General features: G+C 38.4%; 1 protein-coding gene across 3 annotated transcripts in view; it reads left to right on the top strand.

Moving 5' to 3' along the window:
* TRPM1 (transient receptor potential cation channel subfamily M member 1) overlaps positions 1-12,944 on the top strand; it is a 124,458-nt gene that overhangs the window by 33,214 nt on the left and 78,300 nt on the right. For 2 of the 3 annotated variants that reach the window (XM_061347561.1, XM_061347559.1), the window contains exon 4: positions 9,626-9,733. In XM_061347561.1, the coding sequence (XP_061203545.1) occupies positions 9,731-9,733 (3 nt within the window). In that variant the 5' untranslated portion in view covers positions 9,626-9,730. Of the gene's footprint in view, positions 1-3,513; positions 3,636-9,625; positions 9,734-12,944 lie in introns of those variants that run through there. The other variant, XM_061347560.1, reaches the window with a different exon arrangement.

Here is a 12,944-nt window from a genome sequence, read left to right as displayed (position 1 = left end):
TCTCATAAATATTTTAATTTTCTGGAATATGTTCATACACCAGATTTACTGACGTTAAGGAGAAATTTGAGGTTGATGAAAATGGGATTACTAGTTCATGTATGTGTTTTCTAAATGGAATTCTTTGTCTGCAGTCTCTGGTGCAGTTATATCCAGTTGCAATATTTTAATCTCTCATTTGAAATTAAATATTAGCCTAAAGCATCAGGCAGAGACCAAAGTATTGTTAAATATCAAGGACAATCTGTCTGGCCTGTATGTTAAAAAATGTAAATAGCATCTGATCAGATTATTATGAAAGGATGTGGGAAAACACCAGAGAACTGTTAAGACTTGGACTACTAGCTGAAAGTACTATGATCCCCAAGGAGCCTCATAAGATTTGAGTTTAAGCGGTAATGTAAAGCCCTATAAATGCACAATTCAAGAAATCATTTTGTAGGAGCTCAAAGTTAAAATAGTGAAGTTAGTCAAGAAGCAGAAAGCTTTAGATGCTGCCTTCTATCCAGGGCTAGTTCAGTGGGTAACTCACTGTCATGTTGCTTTTTTCCAGCTTCCAGAAGGAATCCTATCCATCCAGTCAGTTGAGATACTGCATTATGTGAGGTACTGGGCACAGGCCACCAATGAAGATATGCAGCCAGCTACACATCCCATGATGAAATGCAGTAGTCCAGGTGAGCACAGATTGTTTGAAGCTAAATGCCACAATATAGTTTGTTCAAAGAAGAAGTTATTTTCCAGGATGTAGAAATCAACCTAAACCAAAAATGCCTCATTTAGATTTTTGTCAGTATTGACTTAAAATACGGAATTTCCCTTACAGAAATACAAACAACTTGTGATACAGAAATCTTGTTAAGTTCCATGTCTCTGCTTACATATTCGTTGAAGGATGCCTTACTGAGTAATGTCATTTTCATCTGTTTTTTGGAAGTTTAATTACGATCACAGCTAGGTAACTAGGTATTTGTTTCTTTTCAAAGTAGCAAGGAACATCAAACAACATGTCTCCAATCAATACCATTGTTCCTGTTCCTGCTGTGGATGGCAGTTACAGGTGTTAACGTCTCCTAGGATTTGCTCTATTGTTTGGTAATCAGCCTGGTTGTAAGTTACATGGTTAGAAAAGATGAATTGGCCTACACCCAAAACTGAAAAATGAACACACACACACACACACACACACACACACACACACACACACACACACTCCTTTTACTGGCATGGCTTGACCTTCTCTTTTTTAGAATTGCTGCCATCTGCGGAGTTGTATCAGCCTGTGCCAGTCTGCTGTCACTGATTCATGGAGTGACAGTTTGGCTTGTGAATGGAAAGCATATGTAACTTTATTGTATATCAGCTAATACAGGAAAAGTAAAACATAACCACCTGCTTGGTTTTTAGGCCTAAAAGGTGAGAGACTGAGTAATTTGATCTTTTTACTCAAAGCTGAATTTTTAGAAAGCCTTTACCATATCACTTTCATGATTAGTTGTGACACAGTGCTGTCACCTTGGGCAACCAGTAAGTCCCCAAAAGGAATAAAGGTTGTAGCAGTCCATAGCAGCAAGCAGGCTTAGTCGACGGAATTAGGAATTAGCCCTTTCTAAATCCTTGAGTAGATGTTTGCACATCCTCCAGCAGAGCTGAAAGAACCTCTGTGTGCTAACGGCTATGGGGAATACTTTGATTTTAAACTAAACATTATCTTACTGTGTTTAATATACATCCGAAGGACATGGTGCTTTCTTCCAGGCTGACAAGGTAGGTGCTTCTCGTTTTTCTGTTTTAATGAAGAAGGTGAGGTAAATAAACAGATTGGGTGCCACTGAGAAAAGAAGTGTGGTCATCTTGCATGCCGATGTTTTGAGTGGCAGTTTGCTTGGCTCAGAGGTCTTTTGCAAAGTAGGATGCTGAAAAGGTTCCCTCTGTCTTTAGTAAGATGAGAACTGCCTGGGTTTTTCTCCCAAGTGGTAGTTATCTCCATTGATATGTCTTCTGACACTTGACTTGAATTCATCCCAAATAGGTTAAATCTGAGCTGTTCTTTTAATGCAATAACATTTTAATATACTTGGATTATACTATCTAAGCAAAGACATCATCTATCTTTCTTGTATTTAAGAGATGGATTTTTTTTATGTATCTTCAGAGTTATTAACGAAAGCAAAATTTTTTGCCATCTGAAATGTGCTTGAAGATAAAGTACAGAGGTACCTACATATCGTTTGATATGTACTTGGTATGCGCTTTATCGAAGTTCAGTTTTCTTTGTATTCGTGTAGAATAAAATATTGCTGATACATAGAACAGTAAAAGAAATAGATGGTGAATGAAAAATGGCAGATGCTGTAAACAGGATGAAGGGCAAAGATTTGAAATTAACCAGTATTATCTAATGGGTGTTATTTTTGTTGCACTGTCATGATTATTTCTTCAGTCCTCCTTGGCAAAGGGATGCATTTCTGAACACTTGCAGTTCATCTCACTTTACCACCCACACTTACACAGTCGCACTTTGAGATAAACACATAATAGAAGATCAAATCAGATCAATAAGTAGCTTTCTTTGTGTCCTTATTGATTATGGGACAGCTGAAACGGAGCTTGGTGGTGGGCTTAGTTGCCAGCTGGGCCTCCAGTGGCTCAGATGAGAAACTGCCTGCACCTCATCATTACTGAGGTGAGAGCTTGGGGCTTCGCAGGTCTAAATCAGAACACAGCAGCCAGGAAGCACTGGTGAATATGGGCAGGGCACCTTTTTACTTGAAACTTTTTGTTAATTTTGCTGCAGAAATCTTGCTCGATACAGTTTTCTGCTAGTAATACTGATTTGAATGAGATCAGTATGTGCCTTCATCCTCAGATTGCACAAGTTTGGAAATTAAAAGTTTGAAAGTTAATTGTAGGCAAATGTAGTTCTTAGGAGAACCTATATTTAAAATGTAGGTTAAGCTATAGAAGCAAGAGTTGCACATGGTCAGGATAAGTGTCTGCAAATGAAGTCAATCAAGGATATAGTCATCAGGAGTAATTGCATATGTATGTGTTCAGAGCTACAAATGATTGATTTCAGTCTTATTCCCATTTCAAGCCAGTTGTCAGCCTTCCAGCACAACTAATTTAAAGCCTTTTGCATCAAGCTCAGGCCAAGTTTTCATCTTAAAAATGCCAATTGTTCAAGTTGCCATATCACTGTATTTCTTCCTTCTTCAGTTTGGGATTTATTTTTTTTTTCCATTCACAATTACAACTAGATATGGCTTCATGAAATAGGCCTTTGGTGGTCAGTTTCCTGAATTTTATTACGGAATAATAATTCTGTTAATGAAGTAAAAAAATATTACTGCCTTGAATGTGTTTTCTCCTTTTAATACTAATATTTATAATGGAATATTATGGGAGTAGTGGATAGTAAGAAGGCAATGTACACTTGTTTTCCCACTGGATTTGATCAAAACCAAAACCCTTGAGCACGTGGAGGTACTGATTGAATTATTTTTGGTGTGATCCTAGAAAGCTAAGGCATGGACCCTGTTGAGCTAGATACTGTATAAACAGAACAAAGAAGTGATTAAAGCCAGCACATGCAAAGAGCTAAATGAAGTCATTTGGCTTGATCTACTTCACAGGTATATAGCCATGTAATAATTGCATTATTTTGCACTTTTGGTTGATTCGTGTTTTATCTGCTTATTTCCTGCTAAAGCAAATGTCAAAATTCAGATCCAAATATGCATATGTTGAGAATTACTTGGTTGCAGTGAAACAACAACAGTTTTCTAATCTAACAGTAGGCCTATCCTGCAGATACTGGAAAAGCCTACTTCATACCAAGTTCATTAAAGGTGGAATTCAGCCTACTGCTGAGAGCTGGCATAAAGCCATTCTGTGCTTAATTCTCCCCTAAGTCCTAAAGTATGCACTGCTTTTGTTTCTGAACTGCGGTAAATTTTATGTGGAAAGTTCAACACCTATAAGGTATGTGAGACTGGGCCCAGAAAGATGTAGTAATTGCTAAGGAAAAGAAAAAAAAGGAAAAAAAGCAAAATGCCCTATGGCAAAAGACAGTAATTCTCAGTGAACTAAAATTTCTTCTGGTAGTCAAGAAGTTTTCTTCATCTTCTGTCAAATTAATCATGGACTTCATTCAGTATTTATGAATTTGGTCTCAAGACACTACCTACCTGTAGAATGTTTCTTGACGAATTCATTTCACTCACTTCTGTTGTCCTGTAGAACATGAAGATGACATTTTTTGAGGACAGGTGGGGAAAGCTACTTTAAGTAGACTAAGAAGCAGGAATATATTGTCTGAATATATGTGTATGTATGTCTGCACAAACACTAAGTGGATATGTTAAAATTTTTGTTTAAATTTAGTACTTTTATCCCTGTTAAGCCAGAAGCTCTTTAAAAAAAATAAGTTTCAGAATAGACCAGCATGGTTAGGTAGCAGTAGTGCGATGGTGACACACAGTTACTCTCCTCTGAAGGGACCTTGCTGTTCTGGTGCTTCTGCAGTGGTGACTGTCCAGAGGTTTTCACAGCCTGGTTTTCAGTCCTGCTTATCCTATGCCTTCAGTAAAACAGGATCTTTGATGTCAGCTCAGCATCTTGCTTATTGTGTTTTGACAGGCACAACTGTTAGCTGTGTTATCTAGAGACTTTGTGCTGTGATTGTTTCCATGGGTAGAAAACCAAAGCATCTGAGGAAATGGCCAAAAAATGTGTTATTTATGTGTTAATTCCTCCAGTCCTTCTCTTTCAGTCAGATGTTGGTGTTGTGATGAAAATTAAAGAATCTGGAGCACATTTTAACTAATAGAGGTGAAAGAGAGAAGGAAGCGTACAGAAGGATTGTGAGCTTGGACTGAGATGGCAGAATGGACAACTTCTAAAGATGTGCAGACTGGTAAATACGTTTTCTAGAGAAGTGTGATGTATGCACCAGAAAGGAACTTCCTATGAGAAGAAAATGCCCCTAGATGCACCTTATTCCTCAGATGCAGATGGACAAATGCTGTCACTCTTACTGACTGGGCAAGTGGTAGTTTGATGGTACTCAACACGGAACAAACACTCGTTTTGTGTTTGTAATGAGTCTGGTGACTGCTGTGCAAAGGGACTGGTGGCAGGGCAGTGGTGGGCTCTAGTACATTTACAGTTAGGCAGCTGCTGTATGCACTGGCAGATAAACACAGTGGTGTTCTTCTGTTACTTCTCAGAGCTTCCTGTTGCTTGCAGCCTGAATGGAATATTTCTGTTGCAGCCAGAGGAGGCTGTCCTGCTGCCTGCAAGGCATCTTTGTGCTGGGGTGCAGAACTTACCTTTTCTGAAGCTGCTTGCTCTGCTTTGCTCACACAAAAAGTTGACTGCTCAAATGTGAATTGGTAGAGTCCATAAGAGCCTTTTAGTATAACAGTGCTCTGCTGACTTGACTATGCTTTTTTTTTTTTTTTTCATCAATCACACAATATAGTTTTAAAAGCTCTTCACAGAGCTTTTTCTTTCTGAAGCCACTTTAAGGTCAGTGGTGCAGCAGTAAGTGTGCTGAACATTTATGTAGCTGCAGTCTAGATAGTCTGTTGCAGCAGACAGGCATTTTACACTCCTGAGTTTTTCCCAGCCTTAGTAAGTAAACATACAGTCTTAGCTGCAGTAAGATTAGTTTACTTTTGTAGGCTTAATCTGTGGCATAGACTAATCTTGATGTGATCCTATTACTGCAAGGTCAGACAGGATTGTAGTTTTTGATAGTCTTGCTTTGCTCTTTTGACTCCTGCATGTGTGTTTTGGAGCAGTCTTTATTGATGTCTGAGACTTTATAGTCCAGAGAGAGTTATCTAACTCATGTGATCCCCACTGAAAAATGTTAGGAGATTGCCTATGAAAACGACAAAAAGTAAGTCCTTGCCCTGTTATGTATCCCTTATCAATGTCACTTGCTGAAATTTAGGAAGTAGCAAAGAAAATCCACCATCATCTATCACATCTGTGGAGATGGATGTGACATGAGTTGGTCAGCTGGAATGTGTTACTATAACAAATGTTCCTAGCAGGAATGGAGAACCTGTAACTGATAGAGGTGGGAATACTCTGAGAATAACTAGGGACCAACAACACACTGAGAGGTGCTAAGCTCTGCTAGATGAGACCATCTAGGAGATGCTGATTCATTGCACACTGCTGTGTGCCAGATTAAAGCTGTGTTTCCCAACTGCATCAACAGTGATAAATAGATTAAACTGAGATACAGATAATTTTAAGTGCTAGAATTATAATGCAGAGAAGGGGCATCAATGCTGTTATATTTGTGTTTCTCCACTTTCGTTTTTTCTTAGTTATGGTGCTGTGTCAACTCCGAAATGAGATGTTTGATTTGCATAGGCAACCCTTTTGAATGAACAACCTTGGAAGTTCAGCTGAGGTTCCCCTTTCTTTCTCTTTTGGGAAGTTTCTTTAGTGTTGGCAAAGTACTTCTGAACATCTTGCAAAACTTTTGAACTCATTTCTGTGAAGAACTCTGAGCTTGTCAATATAGTGGAGAATGTTCATGTAAAAATGCAGGGACTGTTTGCTCAAGCACTTAGCAAACAGTAATCATGCTTGCATCTGTCCAAGGACTCCAAATGATTTTACAGGGATCAGGGAATTAGGAGTCTTTGCATAGGTTTATATGATTGCTTCTTTTGTTCAAATAGAGAAACCAAGGTATTCAAGATACTACAGAGTGACTTGCACATGGTCCCATAGGAAATCCGGGTCAGGAAGATTCTGTCTGATTCTCAGTTCCTTTCTTTACTTCTAAACCTGTTCTACACTTCATGTTTATCTTGCAGCTAACTCATACTTCATACTGTCTTTGTTCTTCTTGCATCAAAATATATGTGCACATTTCTAGGTCTTCTGTAGGTTACAGTTACCATTATTACTTACTAGTCCAAATTTATGTATTTTATTTGCTTTTCTCTTTAAAAAAACAGTTTTCACCATCAAAGCAACATGATTATGTACAGTACCAGTACATTATGGTTTAGGAAAGGTTACTGGCCCATTAAATTCCTTTTCTTGAAGAGAGGTTTTTAACCTCTTCTGGACAATTAATTGCAAATCAAGATGGACATTTCAGATATTTGACAGTTCCCACATGCTAATATAATATCAAAGGAGTCTAATATTACACATTTTAATGCTTATATTTTTAAAGAAATGACAGAAAAACTATCAGAAAATTCTGTTCTCTCACTTCAAGAATGGTGCAGAATATCCACCAGATGGAGCTGGTGGCAGCGAAGAAAGCGTTACTGGTGAGTGAGCCCCAAATGCCAAATGATGGAGGTAAGAAGTATTTACCGTTGAAGATTACAGATGGAAATGGCACTAGTAACTATGTATTTGGAATTTCACAATGGAACTCCATGCTGTGACTAAGAGAACTGACACATTAACAGAGCATAGGCATATGTCCTTTCCCCTTTTTAGACCTGACAGTAATTCAGTTATCCTCCAACAAGAAGCAGGTGCTTCCTCTCTCTCAGGGATGATGGAGCACAGCAGGGAGCCGTGTTCCCTCACTCACTATGTTGAATATGAGCAGAGTTGCAGTGCACTGCTGCTCATACCTTCTCTTTTCTCCCAAGCAGGGAGTGGCCTTTTGTCACCAGCTGTAAATATTGTCTTGTGGTGGGAAGCAGAAACAAGCTGCTTTCTTCCAGAGTTACAGGTTCATTCTTTCAGTTCTGAGGTCAGTGGAGTTTTCTGGGCTGCAGTCTAGTGGTGCAGGTTCAAGACTTTAGTGCTTGCTTGTCGTTAAATTACTCATTTTATTTGCAATCTAGGTCTTCATATCTCTCTTCTTCTTCACTATCCTTTCATATCCTTCATTATTAGCTAGGTAAGAGACATTGTTTCAGCCTTTTCTTCATTGCTGGTAAATACAGAAATGTATTTAACTAGCTTTGTTTGAGACCATAGTATTGTGTAGAAAAAAAAAGTGGTGTACTGAATACTGAAATGATGATGGGTTTTTTTGCTCAGCTAAAAGAAAAAGTTATTACTGTCATGAGATTCTATCCTCACTGAAATTTATGTGAAAACTCCCTTTGCTTTTAGGACTGTGAGGCTGAAACTGATTGCTGTCTATGTTTATATAGTACAGGTTAAAGTCACCTGGCATGAATCTCAGTTTCACTGGGGGGGCCCCACCACTGGGAGTGGGGTTTTTTTACTTCTGAAATCAGTCTTTTTGAATTTAGGATCTATGGTCACCCTGTGCAGACCCACATGGCCCCCACAACATATCTTCAGTCTGCCCAGCACAACAGGCTCTTGGTGCTCCCGTCTCATTCCAGTTTGTTGTTGTAATAACAGGGCTAGCTTCATATACAGTGTATTACACTTAGATTGTATGGCCTAGAGCTTACTTTCCATCTTAAGAATGAGGTGACTTGACTATTAAAAACCTAAACTTCAGTATCTTTGGAAAGCAAGGAAGCATTTCATCTCCAACAAATAAGGGAGCAGCTGAGGTACAGTAAAGATGAATTACTCATTTATATCTCTGCTACGTAAAAAATACAAAGGACATCCTGGGTGACACATCACCTTCTTTTGTGGTTGGGTTTTTGTGTTTCCTTCCTCCGTGTATCACTAATGACAGTGTGGATTACCAGGAGAAAACCAGCTACAGCTCTCAGCCTGGCTGGACTGCACATTTCCTTAACCATTAACTGCACACATACTGGTAGTAGTGGATATGCACTATATCAAATTGGAATTAGATAATGTCTTCCATGAAAAGGATAATAGACTCATACTTCATACATCACTGTAATTTTCTTCTTGGGCTCTCTTTTTGTTTGGTTTGGTTTTTCTGGTTTTGGGGGTTTTGTTTTCATATATATTACCCAGCTAGCTAATAACAGAACTCCAACTCATCATTTTACAGATAAGGAACAGTATAAGTGGTTAAAGGTTCAAGTATTGATAAGAAACTCACTAATTTTAATTGCTCAAGCTCAGGCAGTTCCTGACCTAATTCTAAAAGATGCTCAGCAAGCAACATCTCCTGTAATAGTGAATGGGAGCTGCCACATTTCTTCAATTCAGATTCTTGTTGCCTCAAATAACTTCAAAAACTGAAGCAGATAAAGGCTCTTAGCCAATGTATGGGACTATCTATTCAGTGGGCATTTATGTGGATCTAGACCATGGTTAATAGATCATTTTGGAAATTCAGGCCTCAATGGCATATTCTGTGCCACATCCCATGTAATGTACTTCACATGCAAATTTGCCTACTTACATAATTAGAGGGCTGGAGACATCTTACTGCTGTTCTCAACAAAGTGGAGCTGAAAAGAGGACATTTCTACTTAATTTCACTTTAAAGCTGCTTTTTATTATTTGCAAGAGAAGGAGAGAGGGGACAGACAGTTGCTAAATGACAAAGATTGTGGAATGCACAGACAAACAATGCTGAAGTACCACACAGTGACCTTTAAGTGTGGAATTGACTAAATGGAACTTCATTTCTATCAACGTCACCTGCCAGTTAAATGCTGTCTGAGTTTTGTTGTGTAAACTGTTACATTTTTAATCCAAATATGCTTTTCCCTAGGTTACTACAGCATTGCTTTGAGGATATGTAGTTTACAGAAAAAGAGGCCAACTTTCTTCAGCCAGCAGATAACAGTTCCCAGTAACCCACAGAGTGCTGATTCTCATGGTAGGTAACCAGCACTGAACAATATTCTGTCTGCACTTTGTTTCAGGGATAGAAACTCAATTATCAAGAACTGGTGGAGTACATAATGGCTGTGACCTATAACTGAGATAAAACAGTAATGTACTGCAGAGTGTAGCTGGTGTGAACTGTCAAAGGGAATTGAGGACATGGTGCTCCCACTATCAGTTCTGTTGTGCACAAGTTTTAAAGAAAGGTCTGTAAAAATGGTGTAGAATTCTCCCAATGCTCTTCATTATTTGAGTTGCAGCTATTAAGATGTAAGAAAGATGTCAAGCTCTGTATTGCAAAATCATTGCACTTAAGAAATGTACTTTGCCTGAAAAAATATCGTAGTACAAAACATTGTGATTTCAGAAATGTTTAAACTTCTTCAGAACTTAAAAATGGAAAACTTTGATATTTTTTATTTTCCCCTTGTCTTTAGGGACATAGAGCTTTGGAATTTTTTGTTTGGCTGTTTGATTTCTGTTCCTCCTGATAATTCCATAAGCTTGCCTATCTTCATTCATGTTAATAATCAGGCCAGAAATTGTAGTCCTGAATATAAGGTATAAAACCAGCTCTTTAATCTGCACCTAAATGTCATCAACTGCCCAAAGAAGGAAAAGTGGTTTGGAAGCTGACTGGCACTTGTTGTAGTAGGGCTTGTGATAAAACCAATTGTTTGATGTTTGTATAGTTTTTGACCCCCAGTGTCTGCCTGATCTTCTCCCTAGTTTGGTACTAAGTTACTGTACCCCCTACTGAGTGTTATCACTGCCTCTCTTGCATTTATGTTCTTAAGTACTGTAGTTGCTGTGATTGGATTTTCCCTTCCTTCTTCTACCCCTTCCTAGTTTTTGTTTTTTAAGTGTTACAAATATTGGAATACGTCTTTTTGGAAAAGTATTTTTGCAGCACCAAGCACAATACCAGCAGCTCCTGTTCTTAGCCTAATTAATGAATACCCTTAATGCAAACTAGGGTTTTTTTAAGTTAAACGTGACTGTTCAAAATTTAATTACTGCATCAGAAATGTGAAGGGACACAGATGTACTTTTTTAGAAAAAATAGTCTTTTAAGACATCCCATTAAAAAAAAAAAGTGCTTTTAGTTTTTGTTTCATAATTCATTGTCTGTGTAAGAAACATTTAGTTTAATACTCCTATTAAATGCAAAGTGAAGGAAAGTGTAATTCTGCATGCCTTTTCTACTGATGTCTGTGTACAGGTATAAGCCTCTCTTACCCATCTGTCCATGTAAACACAGTTCATCAGATTACACACTGCTGCTTTCCATATTTACTCTGACTGCCAAAGTGGGTGACACACTGGAGCTGACATGGAGGGCTGTGAATCAGAGCTTTAAATCTTTCACTTTGTTTTTAAACTGACAGTAGATATCTCTGATTTGATGTCATGGAACAGCTCTGACCACAGACAGTGAGAGCTTTTTAGAAATCTTAATTTTAAGTAAGAACTTCTAATTTTAAGTAAGAGCTTTTTAGAAATTTTATATTTTCCATAGACTGAATCAAATAAAACTGTCTTTAACCAAATTATTCACTTGTTTTAAAAACAAGTGTTTTGTGTCAAAGGACTTTTAAGCCACGGATCTTTCCATGACTGCAGATGTTACATCACTGTGATGTGGTACTTACAGGTTATACAGGTACTTATGTCTTGCATAGTATGTTACTTCCATGTACTTTGAAATGGGTACATCCTACTCTTCTAGGGAGCAGGCTATCAAGGATCATGAAGGTGATCTTGCAAATGGAGTGTGCCTGCACTCCACTAGCTCTGTAATAGAGATGTATAGTCTTGGTTTTTTTCATAATCCAAGTCTGACCAATTTGGTTTTATTGTAAAAAATGGAGGGTGATGGACAGATCTGTCTTTTCCTGTCATCCACTGTTCATCTTCAGAACCAGTTTAAGGGTCCTTCACTCATGTGCTGTGCCAGATACTGATTTGTCAACCACATCCTGTAGCAAGACATTACTACCCTTTTTTCCCCCAGCGCTGATTTAAACCAAATGGTTACACAGATCTGATGCAGACCACACAAACCATTGAATAAGCTCAACTGGTGAAATAGAAAACTCCAAAGGCAGACAGGAGCCTTCAGAAACAATTTAAAAGCACCAGTTTGAAAGGCTTCCTAATGTGAGACTGCGCTTGTAAAACCACAAGCTCTCTTGCAAAATCAATGAACTTGTGCTTCTGTATCTCAGAGCTATTCAAAGTGCCAGCATGGTGCAGACTTCTTTTCCCCTGGGATAGTGGAAGCAGCCCATGAAGTGTTGCATAAACGCAGTGGGAATAGGAACACTAGCAGAACGTATGCCTGGTTTTTTAACTGGGGCTAGTATTCAGCAGCTTCTGGTGCATTGATTGCTAGAAGGCTTTCGTCCAGGTCTTGAATGCGAGCATCTCCTGGGCACTGATGACTTGTGAAAATCATTGTGGTCCTTAGAATATACCAGAAAACATTTACAGGGAGCTCAGACAGAAGTCCTAGAATCACAGATCCAAAAGGAGAGAGCCAGTTCCTTATTCATGTTCTATATTGTGTGTTGGAGAATGGATCCGTATTCTGAATTTCTGCTTCCTGAAAAGCATGTCCCCGTTTTTGTCCTTTACTAAAGTACCTTTAGTGCATCCTTTCTGAATAGTGCAGCTCAACATCACTTCAGGGAATGCACTGTCATAACATTATGCCTCTTTGTGAGATGATGTCACAATAAGTCACCAGGATGGACCTTTGTTCATCAGCTGCATTCAGACGTATGGTGCATCTGAGGAAGAGGAACTGTACAAATAAGCCTTGAATATTTTTTTGTTTCTTGACAGCATTCATGTTGGGTTTTTTTAGTATGTAAAACAAAAATGTTAGGCATATGCTATTATCTGTATGTCTTTCATCTTTGTTCATTATTATCATAAGGTGCTGGATCAGGAGAACATACTTTTAGCTCATGAAACTGTGTTGATGGAGGTGACTAGTGTAATAGCTGCCACCATTTGAGAGTATGTCACAGAATGTAACAATTCCTTTTATAGGTGAAGAATTCAGGATTTGGCAAATGAAGTTCTGGCATAAACAGAAGTAATTTGGTTTGTTTCAAAGATCACAGCAGTTTAAACTCACAACAGGGTAGTTTTTCATCAAGACGTTTTATCTTCTGCTGCTAACTAGATGATCTTAA

Source organism: Neopsephotus bourkii, unplaced genomic scaffold, assembly GCF_033783945.1.
Source record: "Neopsephotus bourkii isolate Nb327-2 ecotype Australia unplaced genomic scaffold, CSIRO-AGI_Nbou_v1 NB_318, whole genome shotgun sequence".
Taxonomy (NCBI): Eukaryota; Metazoa; Chordata; class Aves; order Psittaciformes; family Psittacidae; genus Neopsephotus; species Neopsephotus bourkii.
This window is presented reverse-complemented; position numbering and strand designations above follow the sequence as displayed.